General features: G+C 42.1%; 2 protein-coding genes and 2 long non-coding RNA genes across 6 annotated transcripts in view; 2 read left to right on the top strand and 2 right to left on the bottom strand.

Moving 5' to 3' along the window:
* Window positions 1–1,906, top strand: part of atg4b (autophagy related 4B, cysteine peptidase) — a 13,640-nt gene extending 11,734 nt beyond the window's left edge. For both annotated transcript variants that reach the window (XM_055943930.1, XM_055943928.1), the window contains 4 exons: window positions 72–217; window positions 469–525; window positions 775–871; window positions 1,236–1,906. In XM_055943930.1, coding sequence (XP_055799905.1) covers window positions 72–217; window positions 469–525; window positions 775–871; window positions 1,236–1,309 — 374 coding nt within the window. In that variant the 3' untranslated portion in view covers window positions 1,310–1,906. The remainder of the gene's footprint in view (window positions 1–71; window positions 218–468; window positions 526–774; window positions 872–1,235) is intronic.
* Window positions 1,878–25,881, bottom strand: dtymk (deoxythymidylate kinase (thymidylate kinase)). The gene is made up of 5 exons (XM_055943931.1): window positions 25,637–25,881; window positions 25,126–25,234; window positions 9,944–10,034; window positions 2,431–2,628; window positions 1,878–2,172 (listed from the first exon to the last, which is right to left on the bottom strand). The coding sequence occupies exons 1-5, from the start codon at window positions 25,764–25,766 to the stop codon at window positions 2,041–2,043; spliced, it is 660 nt and encodes a 219-aa protein (XP_055799906.1). The 5' UTR covers window positions 25,767–25,881; the 3' UTR covers window positions 1,878–2,040.
* On the bottom strand, window positions 12,151–14,645 carry LOC129869478 (uncharacterized). Of its 2 annotated transcripts, none has more exons than XR_008761913.1 (4): window positions 13,889–14,645; window positions 13,658–13,720; window positions 13,300–13,417; window positions 12,151–12,958 (listed from the first exon to the last, which is right to left on the bottom strand). It is a non-coding gene; the product is annotated as an uncharacterized LOC129869478 (long non-coding RNA). The 2 variants fall into 2 exon arrangements; XR_008761912.1 differs by having other exon boundaries at window positions 13,894–14,645.
* LOC129869479 (uncharacterized) lies at window positions 14,773–17,288 on the top strand. The gene is made up of 3 exons (XR_008761914.1): window positions 14,773–14,844; window positions 16,941–17,065; window positions 17,206–17,288. It is a non-coding gene; the product is annotated as an uncharacterized LOC129869479 (long non-coding RNA).

Below are 25,881 nucleotides of genomic sequence, written 5' to 3'. Positions count from 1 at the left end.
AAGTCGTACTTTAATGGCTCTGTTGAATGGTCTCGTTCTGCTAAGCTTGTTGTCCTGCATCTGGCCCCCAGGAGAGGAGCTGATCTACCTGGACCCCCACACCACCCAGCCTGCAGTAGAGCCCTGTGAGGACAGTCAGGTTCCTGACGACACTTACCACTGTCAGCACCCGCCGTGCCGCATGCACATCTGTGAAATAGACCCCTCCATCGCAGTGGTAAGAGAACCCAGAGACTTAGGGCCATGTGGGTTGAGGTCAAAGTTCGAGCAATGCATCAGCTTGCTTACACTTTTTTAGCAAGCAGCAGGTAAATCTTAATATTATTTTGCTGACCACTATTTGAAGTGAATTGACTAAACGTTGCCCCTACGTTGGTTAGGTGTGATTTCAGTTGTGACATTGTGTTTTATTTTGCTGACACAGTAAATCAGATGTTTGTCCTTTTTTTTCCCTCTGATGCTCACCAGGGTTTCTTCTGCAGAACGGAGGACGACTTTGATGACTGGTGTATGCGCTTCCGAAAGGTACAGTACGATGTTTCATCAAAGGGATACAAATTATAGGAGGTTATCAATTCACCTCAGCACTTAAAACCTCTTTTCAGAACGGTTAGGGGGTGTCAGTTGTCCCAGCTGAAAAATAGTTCTTTTAACCTGGTTAAATAATGGTTCCTTTAAATCGGGGCAGTTGGTTTTGTTGTGGTCCTGCGAGCATGGACTCGTCGCAATTCTCCCAGGGTGTACTAACCATAATTTGTTCTGCTCTTTCTTCAGTTGTCCCACACTAGAGCAGGACTGCCCATGTTTGAACTGGTAGACTGTCAACCATCTCACTTCGCCTGTTCTGTAGATACACTCAACCTCAACCCTGGTAAATATCAAACACAAACACACCTACATTCTCTTGACCTGTGGGGGGGGTGGTCGAGGAAGGGATATTGTGATTTAGTTCTCTTTAGAGATTGAGGCTGGGATTCATTCAGAGGTGCGTTGTCAACAAGTGCCTTTTAAAGGCAATTATCCCTGCAGATGTCAGCTCAAGTGTAAATGACCTTTTAAATGCCAAGCGCTGTGTGCTTCGCTACAACACGTCTTTGATCGAATCCTGGCCTAAATTTGGGTTGGACAATGAAGTGATTTAATATGTTGTCTGAGGTGATTTCATTTCTCTTTTGACGTTGTGATACTGTTGATGAATCCATCATTCCCCCCCCCCCCCCCCCCCCCCTTCCTAGATTTCTCAGACTCTGATAGGTTGGAGCGGTTCTTTGATTCTGAGGATGAAGAGTTTGAAATTCTGTCCCTGTGATGATCGAATACAGTCATATGTCCCGGCAGAACCCCAACGATTCTTCTCTGTATCAGAAGGGAAGCCATAGGGGCCAGGAGATATCACTAGCCAGCCTGGCAACGATGGCGTAGTGATGTGTCACACAGTTGTCTTCTGAACAGCCACTGACTGCCCTGTGTCCAATGAGGAGACTCCTTGCTAGGAAGTGGTGATACAAGGTAGTGGGAGCTTTCAGGACCAATTCAGTGCATCTTCACATGTCTCCATTAAGTCTTAATATTTCAAGTGATATGGTGCCTTTACCCACCCCCTCCCCATAACACAGTTGACTAGTGTATAATCCATAACGGTTTACTACTATACTTTTTGCTTAGGTCACTGATATCTGAAGTCTGTATTAACGGGATGTAAACCAACATTTGGTTGAGTGAAATTCGCAGATCCAAATAGATTATCTTGTTCATTCAGAGTATCGTTGTTATGTTAAATCTCTCTGTACAAAAACACTGGCTCATTGATTTACTCAATACACAAAGATGAATGATGAACAGACCATTTGAAATGTTAATAAGGACAAAATAAGAAATAAATTTACAGCTTGGACATTTATTTAAATTGACTTGTTTGTGTTTTTTTTGTGTGAAATAATGATTTGAAAGAGTTGACTATACCCACTTAAATATCGTAACATACAGTTTTGCAGTTTCATATTCAAGTCTTTTACCCATCTTCGGACTTCTCCTTGTGTACTAGGCACTGTCAGGTGTAATCTCCTTCCACAGCTCCCCGATTGGCTCGTTCTCTGCTGCGTTGATGGCATCAACACTGTGGTTCTTAATGTCAGCGTGCACATCTTCAATGTTCCTGGCTGCATCAATCACCTAGGAGATGACAACAACATATTGAAGAGGGGCCACAATGTAACATGTTGGTACCGTGCTATATCACGGTGGGACAAACCAATGGACAAATCTCCAGATTCTCCCAGTGTGCACTTGCACACTCCCATTAATAGATTTAAAGTATTGGATAGGTGTAGTCATTGGCTGGAGGGGAGTTTCCACCATTGTTAAATCAATGACAGGGAGTGTGAAAGTGCAAACATAGGAAGTGTGGACAATCAGGACACGGCTTCTTACCTGCCACTTGACAGAAGGGTCCTTCATCAGAAGTTCAAACTTCTGCTGTACGGCTTTCTGGAAGACGGTGGTCTCATATCTCTCTGTCCCAAATTGACCCCGCAGAGCGGCCTCAGACGGGCTGAGCTGAAGGAACATCACCAGGTCTGGTTTGGGCAGCCCCATGTCAGGATTCCTACACCAGTCCAGACTGAAACCCTGCTCGGGCAGACAAACATCAACTTGCTCGTTATGGCATAGGACCTACTGGCTTATGTCAGAGTGAATGGACTGTCTTTCCATCGGCCCTATGTAGTGGTGTAGTGGTGCCTGGTGAATAGACTGCTGTCTTTCCATCAGCCCTATGTAGTGGTGTAGTGGTGCCTGGTGAATAGACTGCTGTCTTTCCATCAGCCCTATGCAGTGGTGTAGTGGTGCCTGGTGAATAGACTGCTGTCTTTCCATCGGCCCTATGTAGTGGTGTAGTGGTGCCTGGTGAATAGACTGCTGTCTTTCCATCAGCCCTATGTAGTGGTGTAGTGGTGCCTGGTGAATAGACTGCTGTCTTTCCATCAGCCCTATGCAGTGGTGTAGTGGTGCCTGGTGAATAGACTGCTGTCTTTCCATCAGCCCTATGTAGTGGTGTAGTGGTGCCTGGTGAATAGACTGCTGTCTTTCCATCGGCCCTATGCAGTGGTGTAGTGGTGCCTGGTGAATAGACTGCTGTCTTTCCATCAGCCCTATGCAGTGGTGTAGTGGTGCCTGGTGAATAGACTGCTGTCTTTCCATCAGCCCTATGCAGTGGTGTAGTGGTGCCTGGTGAATAGACTGCTGTCTTTCCATCAGCCCTATGTAGTGGTGTAGTGGTGCCTGGTGAATAGACTGCTGTCTTTCCATCAGCCCTATGTAGTGGTGTAGTGGTGCCTGGTGAATAGACTGCTGTCTTTCCATCAGCCCTATGCAGTGGTGTAGTGGTGCCTGGTGAATAGACTGCTGTCTTTCCATCAGCCCTATGTAGTGGTGTAGTGGTGCCTGGTGAATAGACTGCTGTCTTTCCATCAGCCCTATGCAGTGGTGTAGTGGTGCCTGGTGAATAGACTGCTGTCTTTCCATCAGCCCTATGTAGTGGTGTAGTGGTGCCTGGTGAATAGACTGCTGTCTTTCCATCAGCCCTATGCAGTGGTGTAGTGGTGCCTGGACTGCTGTCTTTCCATCAGCCCTATGCAGTGGTGTAGTGGTGCCTGGTGAATAGACTGCTGTCTTTCCATCAGCCCTATGCAGTGGTGTAGTGGTGCCTGGTGAATAGACTGCTGTCTTTCCATCAGCCCTATGCAGTGGTGTAGTGGTGCCTGGTGAAGGTACCACAACAAAACAACAACAAAAAATACAAAAATGTGTTCTAAGTCCACAACAATGCTTCAACTGTCAGGAGACCATTTTTCAGGTCTGGGATAAATAAACTTTTTATATATTTTTGGAGAGTGTAGTTGCCCTTTTAATTCAATTGAGCAAAACAAAATGTCCTCCCCATTGACACAGCTCAGCATTAAATCGTTCTGTCAGGTAAGCTAACATTACAGTCAACATTTAATTGGGAAGGTTTGTTTGTCTTTATTCAAGTCTTTATTCATCCAAACAGTGAATGACTGGATTGAGCATCGCAAATAGCCAACTAACCAAGAAACAAACTTTTTCAATACCTGGTTTGCATACAGATAGCTGATGTTCTGAAAGAGCGGCAAAATCTGGACCCCTACAAATCAGCTGGGCTAGACAATCTGGACCCTCTCTTCTAAAATTATCCACCGCAACCCCTATTACTAGCCTGTTCAACCTCTCTTTTGTTTAGTCTGAGATCCACAAAGATTGAAAGGCCTCTTCATGGGGGGAGACACTCTAGACCCAAACTGTTTCAGACCTATATCTATCCTACCCTGCCTTTCTAAGGTCTTTGAAAGCCAAGTTAACAAACAGATCACCGACCATTTCGAATCCCACCGTACCTTCTCCGCTATGCAATCTGGTTTCTGAGCTGGTCACGGGTGAACCTCAGCCACGCTCAAGGTCGTAAACGATATCATAACCGCCATCGATAAAATACATTACTGTGCAGCCGTCTTCATCGACCTGGCCAAGGCTTTCGACTCTGTCAATTACTGCATTATTTTCGGCAGACAACAGCCTTGGTTTCTCAAATGACTGCCTCGCCTGGTTCACTAACTACTTCTCAGATAGAGTTCAGTGTGTCAAATCGAGGGCCTGTTGTCCGGACCTCTGGCAGTCTCTATGGGGGTGCCACGGGGTTCAATTCTCAGGCCGACTCTTTTCTCTGTATACATCAATGATGTTACTCTTGCTGCTGGTGATTCTCTGATCCACCTCTACACAGACGACACCATTCTGTATACTTCTGGCCCTTCTTTGGACACTGTTAACTAAACTCCAGACAAGCTTCAATGCCATTCCGTGGCCTCCAACTGCTCTTAAATGCAAGTAAAACTAAATGCATGCTCTTCAACCGATCGTTGCCCGCACCTGTCCGCCCGCCTAGCATCACCACTCTGGACGGTTCTGACTTAGAATATGTGGACAACTACAAATACCTAGGTGTCTGGTTAGACTGTAAACTCTCCTTCCAGACTCACATTAAGCATCTCCAATCTAAAATTGGCTTTCTATTTTGCAACAAAGCATCATTCACTCATGCTGCCAAACATACCCTCGTAAAACTGACTATCCTACCGATCCTTGACTTCGGCGATGTCATTTACAAAATAGCCTCCAACACTCTACTCAGCAAACTGGATGCAGTCTATCACAGTGCCATCCGTTTTGTCACCAAAGCCCCATACACTACCCACCACTGCGACCTGTGTGCTCTCGTTGGCTGGCCCTCGCTTCATATTCGTCGCCAAACCCACTGGCTCCAGGTCATCTATAAGTCTTTGCTAGGTTAAGCCCCGCCTTATCTCAGCTCACTGGTCACCATAGCAAGACCCACCCGTAGCATGCGCTCCAGCAGATATATTTCACTGGTCACCCCCAAAGCCAATTTCCTACTTGGCCTTTCCTTCCAGTTCTCTGGAACGAATTGCAAAAATCAATGAAGCTGGAGACTCATATCTCCCTCACTAACTTTAAGCATCAGCTGTCAGAGCAGCTCACAGATCATTGCACCTGCACATAGCCCATCTGTAAATAGCTCATCCAACTACCCCATCCCCATATTGCTATTTTTTTTTCTTTCTCCTTTGCACCCCAGTATCTCTACTTGGACATTCATCTTCTGCACATCTATCACTCCAGTGTTTAATTGCTAAATTTCGCCACTACGGCCTATTTATTGCCTTACCTCCCTAATCTTACTTCATTAGCAGACACTGTATATACACTTTTTATATTGTGTTATTGACTGTACGTTTGTTTATTCCATGTGTAACTCTGTTTTTTGTCGCACTGCTTTGCTTTATCTTGGCCAGGTCGCAGTTATAAATGAGAACTTGTTCCCAATTAGCCTACCTGGTTAAACTATCATTATGACATCATGGTCACCTGGTTAAACTATCAATGACATCATGGTCACCTGGTTAAACTATCATTATGACATCATGGTCACCTGGTTAAACTATCATTATGACATCATGGTCACCTGGTTAAACTATCATTATGACATCATGGTCACCTGGTTAAATAAAGGTGAAATAAAATGTAAAAAAATTAGGATATGTAAACATTATTAAAGTGGATTTATTTAAAGTGACTAGTGATACCTTTTAAGTCCATTTATTTAGTGGCCAGAGATTTGAGTCTGTATTTCGGCAGCAGCCTCTCTATGTTAGTGATGGCTGTTTAACTTCTCTAGGATATGAGGGATACTAACGTCCCACTTGGCCAAAAGCCAAATTCAAATAAATTACTATAAAAATCAACTTTCATGAAATCACACGAGATACCAAATTAAAGCTACACTGGTTGTGAATCCAGCCAACATGTCAGAATTCAAATAGGCTTTTCGGCGAAAGCAAACGATGCTATTATCCGAGGATAGCACCATAGTAAACAGAGAGATAAGCATATTTCAACCCTGCAGGCGTGAAATAAAAATATAATTCGACGAGCTTCTGTTGTTGGCACTCCAATATGTCCCATAAACATCACAAATGGTCCTTTTGTTTGATTAATTCCGTCGATATATATCCAAAATGTCAATTTATTTGGCGCGTTTGATCCAGAAAAACACCCGTTCCAACTCGTGAAACATGACTACAAAATATCTCAAAAGTTACCTGTAAACTTTGCCAAAACATTTCAAACTACTTTTGTAATACAATTTTAGGTATTTTTTAACTTAAATAATCGATAAAATTGAAGACTGGATGATCTGTGTTCAATACAGGATTAAAACAATCTGTAGCATGCTTTCTGGTCATGCGCCTCTATCTAACAGGACACTTCAAGTGACCCTGATTCAAAATGGCCGTACTTCTTCAAAAACCCTCAACTAATTTCTGAAGACTGTTGACATCCAGTGGAAGCGGTAGAAACTGCAAGAAGTTAAATTAGAAATCTGTAATCTCATTGAAAAGAGTGACCTAATGAAAAAAAAAAATCTGAATGGTTTGTCCTCGGGGTTTCGCCTGCTATATGAGTTATGTTATACTCACAGACATAATTCAAACAGTTTTAGAAACGTCAGAGTGTTTTCTATCCAAATCTACTAACAATATGCATATTTTATCTTCTGGGGATGAGTAGCTGGCAGTTGAATTTGGGTATGCTTTTCATCCAAACGTGAAAATGCTGCCCCCTATCCTAGAGAAGTTAAGGCTAGGGGGCAGTATTCGGAAGTTTGAATGACTGAGGTGCCCAAAGTAAACTGCCTGTTACTCAGGCCCAGAAGCTAGGATATGCATATAGTTGGTAGTATTAGAAAACTCTGAAGTTTCTAAAACTGTTAAAATAATGTCTATGAGTATAACAGAACTGATTTGGCAGGCAAACCCCCGAGGACAATCCATCCAGGGAATTTTTTGTTGTTGAGGTCATTGAATTTTCCAATGATTTTCTATGGGAAACCTGATTTATTAGGACCCAGATTGCAGTTCCTATGGCTTCCACTAGATGTCAACAGCCTTTAGAAACTGTTCAATGTTTTTTTTTTTTAATGAAGAAGTATTCATATTCTTTGTAAGTGTCACTCAGGTGGACTCTAGTCTTTTGGCACGCGTGAATGACTGCGCCCTCCGTGTTGTTTTTCTCCGGTATTGGAAACAGTTTATTCCGTCTGAATTTTTATCGATTATTTACATTTTAGGGTACCTGAGGTTGGATTAGAAATGTTGTTTGAAATGTTTGGACCAAGTTTACAGGTAACTTATTAGATCCTTTGTAGGCATGTTGGGCGAGTTGGAACCGGTGTATTTCTGAATCAAATGCGCCAAATAAACTGACATTTTTGGGATATAAAGGACTTTATCAAACAAAACGACCATTCATTGTGTAACAGACCTTTGGGATTGCAAAAAGATGAAGATCTTCAAAGGTAAGCGATTTATTTTATTGCAATTTCTGACTTTCGTTATGCATCTGTTTGGTTGGAAAATGTTTTTCATGCTTTTGTATGCGGGGCGCTGTCCTCAGATAATCGTATGGTATGCTTTCGTCGTAAAGCCTTTTTGAAATCTGACAAAGCGGCTGGATTAACAAGAAGTTTATCTTTTAAATGATGTAAGACACTTGTATCGTCATGAATTTTAATATTACGAAGTTAGTGTTTTTGAATGTCGCACTCTGCAATTTACCAGATGTTGTCAAATGGATTCCGTTAACGGGATTCTAGCCGTAGGGGATCCCTAAGAGGTAACACGTTTAAATGTTTTACTCACGTTGGCCACGGTGAAGGAGAGCCCACAGGTTTTGGTAGCGGGCCATGTCCATGGCACTGTATTGTTCTCAAAGCGAGCAAATAAGTTGTTTCATTTGTCTGGGAGCAAGACGGTGTCCGCGACGGGGCTGGTTTTCTTTTTGTAATCAGTGATTGACTGTAGACCCTGCCATATACAGTTGAAGTCAGAAGTTTACATACACTTAGGTTGTCCTCTGGTCTGATGAAACAAAAATAGAACTGTTTGGCCATAATGACCACCGTTATGTTTGGAGGAAAAAGGGGGAGGCTTGCAAGCCAAAGAACACCATCCCAACCGTGAAGCGCGGGGGTGGCAGCATCATGTTGTGGGGGTGCTTTGCTGCAGGAGGGACTGGTGCACTTCACAAAATAGATGGCATCATGAGGGTCAAGGTATTGGAGTGGCCATCACAAAGCCCTGACCTCAATCCTATAGAAAATTTGTGGGCAGAACTGAAAAAGCGTGTGCGAGCAAGGAGGCCTACCAACCTGACTCAGTTACACCAGCTCTGTCAGGAGGAATGGGCCAACATCCACCCAACTTATTGTGGGGAGCTTGTGGAAGGCTACCCGACACGTTTGACCCAAGTTAAACAATTTAAAGGCAATGCTACCAAATACTAATTGACTGTATGTAATCTTCTGACGCACTGGGAATGTGACGAAATAAATAAAAGCTGAAATAAATCTCTACTATTATTCTGACATTTCACATTCTTAAAATAAAGTGGTGATCCTAACTGACCTAAGACAGGGATTTTTTACTAGGATTAAATGTCAGGAATTGTGAAAAACTTCCAACTTCAACTGTACGTCTCGTGTCTGAGTTGTTGAATTGCGACTCTACTTCGTCAATATACTGACGCATAGCTTGTTTGATTGCTTTGCGGAGGGAATAGCTACACTGTTTGTATTCTTGGGAAGAAATGTTGAGTCCTCACTGTCCGAGACCAAGTCAAGACAGAGTACAAATGTATTCCAAACTGAGACAAGACCGACACACACAATGTGTGGTCTCGAGACCAGACTCGAGTTCGACAACAATGCAGGAGGGGGTATTTCAGGCAGAGCAAAACGCAGCCAAAGACAGTACATACAGAACAGGCTTGGCGCTGGTGAGAGCTGTGTGTATTGTTTTAATGAACTCACAGGCTTGGTGCTGGTGAGAGCTGTGTGTATTGTGTTTTAATGAACTCACAGGCTTGGCGCTGGTGAGAGCTGTGTGTATTGTTTTAATGAACTCACAGGCTTGGCGCTGGTGAGAGCTGTGTGTATTGTTTTAATGAACTCACAGGCTTGGCGCTGGTGAGAACTGTGTGTATTGTTTTAATGAACTCACAGGCTTGGCGCTGGTGAGAGCTGTGTGTATTGTTTTAATGAACTCACAGGCTTGGTGCTGGTGAGAACTGTGTGTATTGTTTTAATGAACTCACAGGCTTGGCGCTGGTGAGAGCTGTGTGTATTGTTTTTTAATGAACTCACAGGCTTGGCGCTGGTGAGAGCTGTGTGTATTGTTTTTTAATGAACTCACAGGCTTGGCGCTGGTGAGAGCTGTGTGTATTGTGTTTTAATGAACTCACAGGCTTGGCGCTGGTGAGAGCTGTGTGTATTGTTTTTTAATGAACTCACAGGCTTGGCGCTGGTGAAGGCCACACCAGAGAAGGCGTATCTGTCCACCACCAGACTGATGCCCTGCTCCAACTTCTCCTTCATCAGAGGCCTGGAGGGAAAGGACCAAGACACTCACAACCACAGCTAATAACACATCATTTCCTACTCCTTATGACAGCTCAACAACATCTAATATCTCTAGGCACTTTAATAATTAGATGTAAAAAATGTATCACTACTCACTATAAACAATGCCACTTTATATAATGTTTACATACCCTACGTTCAGTGATGCCAACTTAGCACTTTTGTTGCTAGATTTAGTAACTTTTCAGACAACCATGGCAACTATTTTTTTCAAACAGCACCTAGCAACAAATTTAGCTACTTTTAAAATTAGCAACTTTTGAAAAGTGACTCAAATGCTGAAATGCACGCATTTCCCCTCTATATGACACAAAAAACGATTTTCTTTGTCACACACGCAGTCACAACACACATGCCTGGCTGCAAAAGTAAGATTAAATCAAAAAGCAATATGCTTGATTTTTCTGACAAGATATTTCTTCTTACCAGGCAGTTTTTAATGTTAGAGCATTTCACTAGTTTCAAGCTTTTTTGTCCTTAATTATCTTAAGATAATACAACTGGTTAGTTTTATTTAGTGGTTCCCGAGTAACTTAATGCTCGAAATTAGAATTACAAAGCTGTTTGATCAACACGGACAAGTACAAAACTGCTTTGTCAAAGTCATGATTTCATCTCTTCAGATAATAACCAAATGGAATTCATTGTTTTATTGGCAATCTTACACACAGCAATCATGTAGACAAAATACAGTACAGAACAAAGACAGTACACTTTTCATATCTGGGGAACACAGTCATTTGAACTGTTGAACAATTCTATTACATCCCCAAGATGGTATTTAACTTGTACATTTGTTTGGCTCTTGTTGCTAATTGTGTAATAAGAGGTAAAAAAAAAAAAATCAAACAGCTTTTCAGCATCCACTAACTCAGTGGCCTGTGCAAGGTGTGGGACCTCAACTTGATAAGCCACCACGTTTCTATCAAAGCGTATAGAACAATAAAGCCTAGAATCAACCAAAAAATATGTTTTTGACCAGTCCAAATTCTGGCATATTACCATTCAGTATTTTGGCAAAGATCATGGACTTCTGAATTATGTATTTATTACAAGCCATTTGACTGATACTTCATTGAAACCTAGGAAGTCCCTTAATTTTCCACACAAATGTTGTATTTATTTAACCTCTGATACAGGTCCCGTCTACATTTCATTTGAAACAATTGGGTGCATTGAACCGTCAACATTTTGGCAGCTTTCATATATTTGGTTCTGATTGATCAAAGACTTGCAAATATTTTTTAAATTGAGCTTGGAAGCCCATTGTTTAAAGAAACAATATTTAGACTCAAACCACATACACATATGTCTAACCATTGGACACAATGACTTTATCTGTGATGGCAAATGTATCATGTAATGCTGTTTAGGTGTAACGATGCGGTCTAGAAAAAGCTCCGTTCAATGTTTCAAATGAAACTTTAACGTAGACACAGTCGCAATGGAAAGAACATGTGCAAATACCATCTGTACAATCTCTATTAGCTCAATTATCAGTCTTGTGTATATATATGCATTGACTTCCAAAGTCTCCAAAACAAATGGCAATATCCTTAGCAGGACAAGCATTTGCCCAGATGACTGTTTTAGTTTACCATCACTTGACGTTAATGTACTAACAGAAATTGGGGAGGGCCGATCTCTAACATCTAGAGGGGAAACCAAGAATAGCAGAATTCACTGAGTCCAGATCAATCTGTCCTGACACAACAAGATGATTCGAAACACATTTGATTTCCAATGGGGCTACGCCCTCCAGAATTACATGCATAATGTCTTGCGAAGTGTGTTGTATGATATCAAAGGCTGGGAATTCAACTAAGTTGCTCCTTCTATTGATCCCATTTGTTGTTCTCAGGCTGTTGCGATGCAAGTCAGTCTGTACCTTTTCTATTTCATCACACTGTCTGACATGCTTCTCCAATGTCCTTTTAGTGTATGTGAGGCCGATTTGAATTGGCTAGCTAGTTAGCGGTGGTGCGCGCTAATAGTGTTTCAAATCGGTGACGTCACTCGCTCTGGGACCTAGAAGTAGTTGTTCCCCTTGCTCTGCAAGGGCCGTGGCTTTTGTGGCGCGATGGGTAACTATGCTTCGTGAGTGACTGTGGTTGATGTGTGCAGAGAGGGTCCCTGGTTCGAGCCCAGGTCGGAGCGAGGAGAGGAACGGAAGCTATACTGTTACATATATGCATCCTTATTGAAAAGTGACTGTATGTCCTTAAAAGAAGACTCACCGTGTCTGCACTTCCTGTAGGCAAAGCCCACGCAAAGCCCACAAACCCTCTTTGAACCCTGCTAGTTCATGTTGTGTCAGGGTGTCTCCACAGAGAGAGAGACCATGGCACCATATATCGTTTTCTCTCCGTTAATAGTTTGCATTTTAACCCCACTGTACAATGTGTAACAGTTTTACTTTAATCCGTCCCCTCGCCGCGACCCGGGCGCGAACCAGGGACCCTCTGCACACATCAACAGTCACCCACGAAGCGTCGTTACCCATCGCTCCACAAAGGCCGCGGCACTCGCAAAGAGCAAGGAGAACCACTACTTCAAGGTTTCAGAGCAAGTGACGTCACCGACTGAAAGGCTGCTAGCGCGCACCACCGCTACCTAGCTAGCCATTTCACATCGGTTACATATGCATCCATCTCTTCCTTGATTCTATTCAATATTACATCTCCACCAGATTGAGGGAGGTCTGCTGATCTAGCCATGCCAAAGTAGCCTGCTAGCAGCCAGTTTAGACCTGTATTTTGGATTTATATTTCCTAGGGTGTAGTACACCATTAACAACTTGTTTTCTGGGGGATGCAAAGGATCCTAGTGGATTACAGATCTCCATTTCATCCGTGTACAGAACAATCTGCAAAGCCTTTGGTTTCTCTGAAAAATAAGGGATGTGATTTTAGAAGAGCGCCATCAACAATGTCATGAAAACAACTTCCCCCTGCACATCCTGAGGCCCCTTTTCAACCACAGACAAAATCCTTGGGTGTGATAAGAACTGTTCTAGACTTTTGACTAAATGGTACATTATAAAATCATTTGTCTTTGAAGAAAAAGTATTTTGATCCTCTACATTTCATCTTGCCTGTGGTTCGAGCGATTTGAATTTCCTCTGCGTCCAAACACCTAAACTGCTTCTTAATAACACTGTCCTGTCTAAATGGTGTTGCAACGCAAGCAAAAGGGTCAATGATATTGATCAAATATATCCATTGCACCTTTTTCCAAGTTGACCTGATGTGCTTCCTGAATGCTTCTTCAGCACTGCCTCCTGAGGTTGTCCAATAGTGATGATTGATACTGCTGTACCCCAGCGACAATGTCATTCACACCTTTCTGAAAGAGAGAGGGAGAGAAAAATCAATCATGGAGGTTGGAACACACCATCATGTATACCTATGATATTTAGATTTTGCTTATGACATATTCATTAACATAAGGACATAAGGGATCGACAATAGTAAGGTGGACAACCTAGCACTGAGAATGAACTCGACCATCACTGAACCACTACAAACATGCTCTGCATAATGTAACAAACCAAATGCTGTGTTCTGCTCGGAAAAAGCATCTTACCTGTGTGAGACGATGCTTGGCTCTGGCATTTATCACAAAAGCAGTGGCATGTGTTGTCAGATCCTAAAAATGTTGACATTGAATGTAGTATCCTGAGGCTGGACATTACTAGTTCATGACAAGTATAATGTTTGTAACAGGAGAAGTGGTTGTGAAGAATGACTATGAATGCTATTAGTACATCTAAGTATTTAAAATATGGTTAATTTCAGATTGCCACCAACCGAGTACCTTACTTGTTGCACTGTGACAGCTTCATGTTGGTCAATGCCCCTTTGCCCTTCACCTGAGTCAGATGTATGGAGTTGCTGATCACTGATGCAAGAGTTCGCTAGGAGCTGATCAGGTTGAATGTTGTCCTGTGTACCACACAAAGAAAAAATATTATTATTTGAAATTGTATTTAGTTTCAACAAGAGCTATTTAAGTGTTTTGTTCCTATTTATCATTGATTATTTTCACATTAATCCAGCTTTAGCCATAAGAGTCACTATAGCAAAAAAAATATCGTATAGCCTATGGATAGTATGACTTTGGTCCGTGTATCGTCGGTTAATAAAATTATTTTTGTAAATCCAGAAAAAAAAAATGCTTACTAAATACTTGTTCCGGTTGTACTTGGTTTTCCTCCGATGGCTGTTCATCTGTTCGGGTGCCTTCAAGTAAGTGTTGAATGTGGTTTCTCTTTAAATGATGATAGAAGGAATTGTACACTCTGGATTCCTCAGTGCATCCGTCAATACCACGGAGCAACCAGAACTCAGGGCTGCGACTGTGCAATCTATTGATATGGCTCAATAACAGCAGATAACGCACCGTCAAAAGCATTTTGAATGTTACTAAAAGCAAACGCAAGTAAAAGTTCGGAAAGAACTGAAAATGTTCACAAGTATTTATAATACGACGAAGTAATTTGATTGGAGTAGAGTATAACAGCACTGCGACTTTTAACTATACATGTATCACTCACGCTTTACAGGTGTTATAATAACCGTTAATTACATTAATTATCATTATCCATCTTAGATTGTAACAAACTTCGCACCACAAAGATGAACATATTTACACAAATAACTTTTTAGTTAAATTATGAATGGTTACCGTCCTCTCCTGACGACGTGTAGACCAACACAAAGTAGTGACACGTATCCTGGCATGGATCAGAGATCAACCACAGTATTTAAAAGGTAATGTTCATTTGTTTATACCCGTCTACCGTTCTCCTTAGCAAGGTAACGTTTGTTTTAATTTAAAAGTTGGCAAACCAAGTTAACATGCTAATTTTAACTAGATAACGTTGACTGTTGACAGATAACTGCACAAACGGCCATTCAGTTAAACACTTGAACTTTGGTTACGTTGATAGTGTTTTATTGCCGGAAATAGTGTTAATGAGGTGTAAATGTGCCCTAATGACTGACACCGTCGATTATTTAGGTTCGCCGTCTTTGGCACCCTTTCTACTGACAATTAGAAAATAAATAGAAATGGCACCAAAGACGGCGAAGCTAAATTTTAGCATAAATTAACTAAGACTTTCAATATGGACGACAATTTAGCATTAACGTTAGTGCAAGCTAATGAAACTATCTTTTGGTTTAAAGTAATTAACGTCAACGATATACTGGTAAAAAAATAAGCCTTAGAAAGTTGGTTGCAAATTCAGTTTAATCCACTTGAAAAGACAAAACAAATAATACAACAAATAGTGGTTAAACTCATACTAATTGATAAAAATATTTTTCAAAGAAATGCATACTTTTAGTGAATGATATCATAAATGGGACTGGTGGAGTTGTCACACATGCAGCTAACAGACATATGGAAATGTCTGCTCTACCCAAAATTACAACTAATTAATTTCAGCATTACCACAAAAATGGAAGAGGCAAGTAGAAGGTGGAGAAAGTAAGGAACTTGTATGTCGGCCCTGTATTAAAGAACATAAATGGTTAAAGAAACGTGTGATAAATAAAAACATATACCAATTTCATTTAAGGACCAAAAACAGACAGCTGTGCCATATAAATGGCAAAATAGTTGGGAAGAGATTTTCGATGTACCGTTTCCATGGCGCATGGTTTATGAATTGATAAGCAAAACGTCGGATTCAAAACTTCAAATTTTTTAAATTAAATTACTATACAAAATTCTTGCAACCAATAGAATGTTATGAGGGATACAATCTTCCCAGCTCTGCAGATTTTGCTGTGAGGAGGCAGAGTCATTAGATCATTTATTTTGGTATTGTCCATATGTAGCTCGTTTTTGGTCACAGGTCCAGGAATGGCTGAAGAATTGGAACATTTACCTAGAACTAACGCTGCATATAGCAATACTAGGTGATTTGAAAAGCCATATTCAATCAATCAATAATATAATAATAATTTTAGCAAAAATGTATTTTCTTAATTTACAATCTGTAGAAATTATGAGAATAGAAAGGTTCAGTACTTTTGTGAAGCATCACAGCACAGTTGAAAAATATATGGCAAATAGAAATCCAAAATGGATGGTGTTGAGAGATAGATGGGAGGGGTTGAATGGAGCTGAAGGGTGGGACTAATAACAAGATAAACAATGTAAAACATATGGTGTCTGTAAAATGTATATAGGTTCAGAACTTTTGTGAAATAGCACAATTACAAATATAAATCAAACTGGATGGACATCAGAAATAGAGGAAGGACTAGAAACAAACTAACTTGTAAATTAGATTGTGTCTGTAAACTGTGTATAAGATGTATAAACTGAAGGTAGAAGCCTAAGTGTTTGTTAGTTTACTCCAATTGGGGGATCGGTGGTAGGGTTTGTGGGGAATAATAAAGGTGTATTCTTAAAGTATGTATGTCTATATAGGTATATATATATATATATGTGTGTGTGTGTGTGTGTGTGTGTGTGTGTGTGTGTGTGTGTGTGTGTGTGTGTGTGTGTGTGTGTGTGTGTGTGTGTGTGTGTGTGTGTGTGTGTGTGTGTACATCTATGCATCCGTGTATGTATATGGATATATATATTTACCCGAAAAATATACAGGAGATTGAAAATGATGCAGACAATTACATTAATGGAAGGAATCTTTCCACAATATTAAGCTGATCCACCCCTTACGAAAAAGAAAGAAAACATAAGCTAGCTTGGTAAATCATTCCTGCATTAACTGGAAAGGGTAGACAATATGCTAATGTCTCATAACCTATATCAACCTGACACTTTGCATCTAAACTATGATTTAGTTGCTAATTACTTAACTATTTACCATGTGGTTAAATGTGTTTTTCAGCTGCTAATATAAGCACAGACATGCTGCCCAGCCTCTCTAAGGAGGATTTACGTGATCTCTTTCCCAGGCCAGAGCACTTCTTCAGAAGGAGAACCATTTGGAGACTTACTCATAGTGAAAATTAGGTAATGTTAGATTTTGCCATTTTGTAGACATTTAAATCTAACCCTGCAGACAGTGTTTCCTGTTATCAAAGTAGCATTTCCTGTCCAACATTACATGTACATGTACCTAAAGATGTAGTTGTTTTGGTGTTTGCTGTTAGGTGTGGTGTTCTTTGTATGCTATGTGAAGATGAAGAGGATTTCCTTGCCAATCTATGATTCATCATATTTACAGTACGTATGCAAGGAGTGGACTTTCTTGAGCTGTCGGAGACACACAGCGTATGGTGGCAGTGTGAGCGAGAACAGTGGCAATATCTGGAGGAAACCATTGAGCAGCTAGCCAACCGAGCAGCACAACAACCTGGAGAGAGATGCCTAGCGCACACATCATTATGAGTTAAGTTGCTTGTTCAATAAGATAGCATATATACCTTGTTATTAGCTTGTACCTATAATTGTTGATCAGTTAGGTAGCATGTTAACTACCAATACACTGCTTAAAACTATAATTGTTCCGAATGTGTAGGTTCACTAGTTAAAATAAAATGTAATTGTTCAATAATTCAATGTGTAGTGCAAATCTTTTTTTATCTGATCGTATAAAATGTGTTGTGTTTATATTACTTTTACAAATAAAAATGTGATAAACAAATCTAAACTAACAAATGTCAAATCACATTTTTTCACCGAGATGGCCAGTCAATAGGCTTTATACCGCCAACAACATTTTAATTTACTTCCGGAACGATTTCTGCTATTATAAAAAATCATTAGCTTACTAGAGATCTAACTGTCGGCGATGCATTTCTGACTGAAATAGTTCGCAATGACTACGTTTAAATTACAGCCCCGCGAAGGAGGTGCTAATGAAGATTGTTCAGTGCCTCTGTGTTCAGTTTCTTCCAAATGTAATGGTATTGGGAGCTTACATCGTTTCCCGGTCGACGTAGAGCTCAGAAAAAGGTGGTTGGTGGCAGTACGTCGCGACAACTTTACTGTCACCAAACACACAAAGGTGTGTAGTACACATTTCGTCAAGTGTGACATCGTTGAGGGAAAAATTGTGTGTGTGAGGGGGGGGGGGGGGCGACAATATCTAAAACAAAAAGGTGTTGTTCCTAGTCTTCGCGTGGAACTGGCACATTCAAAACAGACCTGGTGTTTGGGAAAGAAGACTGGAACCTCCTGCTCTGACTGAGGATGAAGAACAAGGTGCGCTGCCTATGGACTGAGCCGTCTCTGATCCGGTCCAGACACATGATTACTGTGCAGTCTCTGAACCCGTAGCCCTGAACATGGCCCTAATGGCAAACCATCAGTCTCCGAACATGGCCCTAATGGCAAACCATCAGTCTCCGAACATGGCCCTAATGGCAAACCATCAGTCCATGAACATGGCCCCAATGGCAAACCATCAGTCCATGAACATGGCCCCAATGGCAAACCATCAGTCCATGAACATGGCCCCAATGGCAAACCATCAGTCCATGAACATGGCCCCAATGGCAAACCATCAGTCCATGAACATGGCCCCAATGGCAAACCATCAGTCCATGAACATGGCCCTAATGGCAAACCATCAGTCCCTGAACATGGCCCTAATGGCAAACCATCAGTCCCTGAACATGGCTCTAATGGCAAACCATCAGTCCCCGAACATGGCCCTAATGGCAAACCATCAGTCCATGAACATGGCCCTAATGGCAAACCATCAGTCCATGAACATGGCCCTAATGGCAAACCATCAGTCCCTGAACATGGCCCTAATGGCAAACCATCAGTCCCTGAACATGGCCCTAATGGCAAACCATCAGTCCCTGAACATGGCCCTAATGGCAAACCATCAGTCCCCGAACATGGCCCTAATGGCAAACCATCAGTCTCTGAACATGGCCCTAATGGCAAACCATGAGCACGTAAGAGAAATTGAGGATCTTCGAGCCAAGCTGGAGAAACTGACCGCTCAACACGGCTTTGGTCTACAGCGATTTGCTGGTTCTGACAAGGATATACGTTTTTACACAAGGTACAGTAATTATTTTATATTATTATTATCCAGCTTTACTATTTATTATTATCACCCCAAAGTCCATCTTACCTTTAAGAAAATGTTCATTGTCATTTAAAACTAGGCTAGAATATTTTAGCATAAGTAGGCACATTGAATGTATATTGTCTTTACATAGTCTTCAGTTAACCCCCCAAAATGCTCCCAGGTCATTGCTGCAAATAAGATTTGGTTCTTAGTCCACTTCCCAGGATAAATAATGAAACATTTAAAACAAATTCGCTGCTGTGAATTACAGTACCAATTGCAGTAACAAGAAAAACAGGCTACAATAGCAGCTAGGTCATGTCTTGTGTTACTTGATGCTTAGAGAAGATGGGCAATAATAGTAATGAGCTTTTTTGGTATTAAAATACGCTGAGTCCATCTTTAGATTTGCAAGCTACACCCACCGGATGGCCTTATGGCACTTGACTGAGCAGGGAGCAGAGACCGAGTTTATAAGAGTCAACAAGCACCAATCCATCTGAAACAAGTGTTACTGGAAGAAAACCAGTAAGGGACAACTTCTTTAAATATTTAACAGAATATTTTTTTGATCTTACTGTATAATTGTTAAACATTATTTACTTTTTATTATTATGGACCCAATATAAAGGACTATATTGTACTAAAATGGGTTTCTTTACGTTCAGACACTGCCATTAATCGACGAGTTCTTCTTGTTTTATGACTCATCTGTCGCTGGGTCTGAAAGCAGAAGGATTTAGCCCATCGGTTTAGCATCCACCAATCGACAGTGAGCTGGATTATCATCTCTTGGGCCAACTTCCTCTACTGTCTGCTTGGATCAGCACGGATATATGGATCCCCAAGGAAACCATCAAATCCCACCCGAGTTGAAGGACTATCCAGACACCCAGGTAGTGATGGACTGCACTGAACTCTGCTGCCAGACACCATCTTCACTACTACTGCAGAGTGAGGTGTTCTCTTCCTACAAGTCACACTGTACCTTTAAGGGCATGTTGGGAATGTCACCACACGGAGCTGTCATTTTTTGTGTCATCATATGCTGGATCTGTGAGTGACAAGGAGATCTTCAAGCAGTCCGGAATGAGTTCCTTACTCACCCCTGACATGGCCGTTATGGTGGATAAGGGCTTTCTCGTAGATGACATTGTTCCGTGCAAGGCCTTTCTGTCAAGACACACAGATACCAGCGCATGAGGTTAAGGGAGACCCAGTCCATTGCCAGGCTGCATGTTGAAAGAATGATCTGCAGAGTAAAGGAACACAGGCTGTTAGACAGTCATCCCCCTGACCATCTCAGGCAGGCTGTTAGACAGTCATCCCCCTGACCAGCTCAGACAGGCTGTTTGACACAGTCATCCCCCTGACCATCTCAGGCAGGCTGTTAGACAGTCATCCCCCCTGACCATCTCAGGCAGGCTGTTTGACAGTCATCCCCCTGACCATCTCAGGCAGGCTGTTAGACAGTCATCCCCCCTGACCATCTCAGGCAGGCTGTTTGACAGTCATCCCCCTGACCATCTCAGGCAGGCTGTTAGACAGTCATCCCCCCTGACCATCTCAGACAGGCTGTTTGACACAGTCATCCCCCTGACCATCTCAGGCAGGCTGTTTGACAGTCATCCCCCCTGACCATCTCAGGCAGGCTGTTAGACAGTCATCCCCCTGACCAGCTCAGACAGGCTGTTTGACAGTCATTCCCCTGACCATCTCAGACAGGCTGTTAGACACAGTCATCCCCCCTGACCAGCTCAGACAGGCTGTTAGACAGTCATCCCCCCTGACCATCTCAGGCAGGCTGTTAGACAGTCATCCCCCCTGACCATCTCAGACAGGCTGTTTGACACAGTCATCCCCCCTGACCAGCTCAGACAGGCTGTTTGACACAGTCATCCCCCTGACCATCTCAGGCAGGCTGTTTGACAGTCATCCCCCCTGACCATCTCAGGCAGGCTGTTAGACACAGTCATCCCCCTGACCAGCTCAGACAGGCTGTTTGACAGTCATTCCCCTGACCATCTCAGACAGGCTGTTAGACACAGTCATCCCCCCTGACCAGCTCAGACAGGCTGTTAGACAGTCATCCCCCCTGACCATCTCAGGCAGGCTGTTAGACAGTCATCCCCCCTGACCATCTCAGGCAGGCTGTTTGACACAGTCATCCCCCCTGACCATCTCAGGAGGCTGTTTGACACAGTCATCCCCCTGACCATCTCAGACAGGCTGTTTGACACAGTCCTCCCCCCTGACCATCTCAGACAGGCTGTTTGACACAGTCATCCCCCCTGACCATCTCAGGAGGCTGTTTGACACAGTCATCCCCCCTGACCATCTCAGGAGGCTGTTTGACACAGTCATCCCCCTGACCATCTCAGACAGGCTGTTTGACACAGTCATCCCCCTGACCATCTCAGACAGGCTGTTTGACACAGTCATCCCCCCTGACCATCTCAGACAGGCTGTTTGACACAGTCATCCCCCCTGACCATCTCAGGCAGCATCAACCAGTTATTTGCAGAAGCGTGCCTGTTGATCAACTATCAAAGCGGACCTTTGGTCAGAGCATGGGCCAAGCCAGTGTAAATGTACATGTGTTTATTTGCTAGCAGCAAAATAATAATGTGTTTTGCTATGACATGTATCAATCATTTGTGTTGTAGTGAATATCAGTTAGTATGGAGCTTGTATTGGCTTTAATTAGGCAATGATTTTAGGGGTTTAAAGAAATAAAGTAAACACAGAATAGACAGAATGTACGATTGAATACAACGTTAGAGATGTGGAATTGATTAATTAAACTGTTGAACATTTGCTGAAATACATTGTTTTTAAACAAATATATTCTACTGTAGTTTGTCACAAGAGCATCAATACTTATTTTTCATGAAACCACTAAACTTGGCGCTCATGCGAGATAAGACACTCCTGCAAGTAGTGGTAAAAACAAGTGGTCAAACTGTAGATCTTTATATATCCTTTCAACTAGGATCTCCTCCTGTGCACAGATGACACCAGCTACAACCTGTGAGAAGGATTTGACCTTACACCTGCCGGTAGTAAGCATGAGATCTCTTCAACTTCAACTCTCCGTTCTGCATCTTCAGGTAAGGAGCTCTCCATTCTGTATCTTCAGGTAAGGACTTCAACTCTCCATTCTGTATCATCAGGTAAGGACTTCAACTCTCCATTCTGTATCTTCAGGTAAGGAGCTCTCCATTCTGTATCTTCAGGTAAGGACTTCAACTCTCCATTCTGTATCTTCAGGTAAGGACTTCAACTCTCCATTCTGTATCTTCAGGTAAGGAGCTCTCCATTCTGTATCTTCAGGTAAGGACTTCAACTCTCCATTCTGTATCTTCAGATAAGGACATCAACTCTCCATTCTGTATCTTCAGGTATGGACTTCAACTCTCCATTCTGTATCATCAGGTAAGGAGCTCTCCATTCTGTATCTTCAGGTAAGGGCAGTCAACATAACTTGGTACATTTGGGCACTTGACCTCTTAAGAGTCCAAAGTGTGGTCTCACACTGGGATCAAATATGATGCCGTCTGGAGAGGATCCTAACCACGGAGCATCTAGGTGCACTACGAAGCCACACGGAAAGAAGTTTACATTCTTCAGCGTGCAGTACTCATGTAGCCATCTAAATGGAAGTATTGGTGGAGAAGGGCTATTGTCAATCTTCACAATTTCACAGGTCTTTGGCTGTGGAAGTTGATAGGACAGCAGACTGCCAGCTTGCACTGGCCCAGGGGCACGTCAGCTGACATTTCCATTGTCAAAAGAGAGGCAGTAAGTGGAGAAAAGTTGGCATACCTTTCTGAGAAGCGGAGAAGGTCCATGTCAGGCATGTATCCAGAGGGCTTTGTAGAGAGAACTCCTGCAAAACATTTTAAAACCTTGTTAGAGAGATCACACTATGACAAAGGCTCATGTAACTTCTCCAGAAACAGCACAAGCCCGAAAGTTCAAATAAAATGGATTCAAATATGGTTCCTAAGACGCCACTGTTAAGGCTTATCTGGATACAAAAAATAATAAATCACAAGAAAATGTTTTTTAAAATGTTTCCATTCTAGGAACCTCCAACTTACCTTTTTCCATCAGCACACGAGTTAGTAGGTTTACGGAACTAGTGCGCTGTCTGGTAAAGAAGGGCCAACGGAGGATTGCACATAGCACTTCCTGCAACACAGGAGCATTGGACCACGATCACTGGTACAGCGTGCTTTAACACCATCTGTGAAGATACGTGTGAGGAAAGACTGAGGTGAGAAACAAGAATGATGCGGCCCATAAATAACAATAAACATAGAAGTGTCTAGTCTTAACTAGGGGCTCATTTAACTATACAGGAATACATTGTGTCTCAGTAACACAATTACCAAACACCTCATCAACAGATCTTTATCAAATAACCTGTTAAGTGGGCATTGGGACCCATCACTAAGATCTATCTATTGATAAGACTAAATGTTGACAATGTCTCCACCATAATGATAGTGTCGCACAGGAGATGTTTAACAAGGTCCCTAGTAGCTATCTATAACCTTTCCCTACTCTCATGCGGTGTGGCGTTTCACTCTTCCTCATAGACCTGTGACAGGCATCCCTCACAGTGATCTCCCCTGTCCATGTATCTTTGTTAGATACTGTCTAGAAGATATGAATAACAATGAATTTTAGCTAGCAAGCATAACCAAGCTAACGAAAATACACACATTCTCAGGTAGATACTGTCAAACGTTACATCAGTTTACTGAGTAACTAGCTAGCTACAGTTAATAGTTAAATTAGCTAGCTTACGTTATATCGGTCACGGACTTGGTACTCACCTTCATAACGTAGACCAACTCACTCTGGTACATCGCCTTGGTCCGTACAATTGACCTTATTTTAGCGCCCCAAAAACGTTATACTTCCTCCAGATCAACTGTAATCTCAATACCATTTGTAAAGCACAATTTCTCCCCTTTCCAACAAAATCAATGATGAGACCTCCACGCTGCCCGTTTCTGCATGATTCAAGAAGGCAATGAGCTCCGTCGGGTCTTTTTAAAAATGGCGGGTGGGGAAGCGAAACTAATGCGTGGTAGTGAGAAGGACAGATGTCGTGTGGGGAAACGGCTTTTTTTTCACTCATTTACATTTACATTTAAGTCATTTAGCAGACGCTCTTATCCAGAGCGACTTACAAATTGGTGCATTCACCTCACTCGATCGATCTGTCCAACTTATCACCTTATCGCCTCTAAAATGTAAATAAAACACTATAAAGAGTTTATATAATGCGTCATTACATACCTATTTGAAGGGTTGTGTCGAATTTGAATAGGGTTTTTAGGGCGGTGCTAAAGTGATCTTCAGAAGTAAACAGCGGCTTTGAGAGTCATGATCGCTTGCAGTGATGACGCAAAAAATCCTACACCTGGTGGAGAGAGATTGTAAGACAGAAATAGTTGCTTTATGCGTGCTGTACGTTACGGCATGACACATCACGATGTAACGGAGGGTCCGTTTTTTTCTACTTTTCTCCAATACTATAGAACCATTACCATGTCGATCAACGCTTGAATAGAAACCTAGTTCACACCCCAGATTTTGAAGTCAACACAGTCGCTACAGTCCCATTAGTTTTCTTTGCAGCCTTGTTAGAATGTCGCAGGTTGCGCACATTTGTACGGAATGGACTGACTTCCGTTCTATAGTATGTGCCGGTTGGAAGGAACGTTGTGTATTCTATGTAATTCTACGACATCTCATATGTATATACAGTACTCTACACCATCTTGCCTATGCTGCAAGGCCATCGCTCATCTATATATTGACATGTACATATTCATCCCTTTACACTTGTGTGTATAAGGTAGTTGTTGTGAAATTGTTAAGATTACTTGTTAGATATTACTGTACTGTCGGAACTAGAAGCACAAGCATTTAGCTGCACTCGCATTAACATCAGCTAACCATGTGTATGTGACCAATACAATTTGATGTGATGATCCAATGCCTCTGTATGTTAAGAGTGTATTACACTAGTTCCCATCGGTTGGCAGAGAACAGGAGATGCACTGTATGGTCCTCCAGGTTGCTTTTGTTCTCAAGATAGGAGTTGATCAGCTGGCCGATCTTTGTGCTTCTTTCTGTACAAACAAGAGTAATACAGGAAGAACATTTAGTCAAAAGCGAATTCATTTTGCATCGCCATGTGGACCAAACTCCACCCAGACCGGGGAACAGAGCAAGGCAAAACGAGTTTGTATAATCCGATAGATTTGGGTCTAGGTAAATTAGCAAATCAACTGGCCGATATTTGTAGTACTTTCTGTACAAACAAGAATAATACGGGAAGAGCATTTAATCAAAGGCGAATTCACGTTGCATCGCCATGTGGTCCAAACTCCACCCAGACGGGGGAACAGGGCAAGGCAAAACGAATTTGGATCTAGGTAAATTAGCAATCAATGCGTCTTCAAACCACACAATAGAGGAAAATACTTTTCATTTTGATCAATTAGCAGCCACGGATAATAAAGTTAATTTACCAGGGAATTTCATCATCTCAGCTTTCTGTCCGCTGTCCTGCAGTGCTTGGACTAGCTTGTTACATTGTGTAGTCTTCCCTGCCTTGTCCACTCCTTCAAGCACAATGAGAGCCCCTCTTCTGCATGTCATTATAAATAGCGAAATATTTCAATAACAAAATAGCAACAAGTAAGGAATGTGGCTCGACTTCTGGTGGTTTCCTCACGTCAAAATACTTCTATGGTGTTTAACGGTGGTTGGCATC

Source organism: Salvelinus fontinalis, chromosome 14 (assembly GCF_029448725.1).
Source record: "Salvelinus fontinalis isolate EN_2023a chromosome 14, ASM2944872v1, whole genome shotgun sequence".
Lineage (NCBI taxonomy): Eukaryota > Metazoa > Chordata > Actinopteri > Salmoniformes > Salmonidae > Salvelinus > Salvelinus fontinalis.
This window is presented reverse-complemented; position numbering and strand designations above follow the sequence as displayed.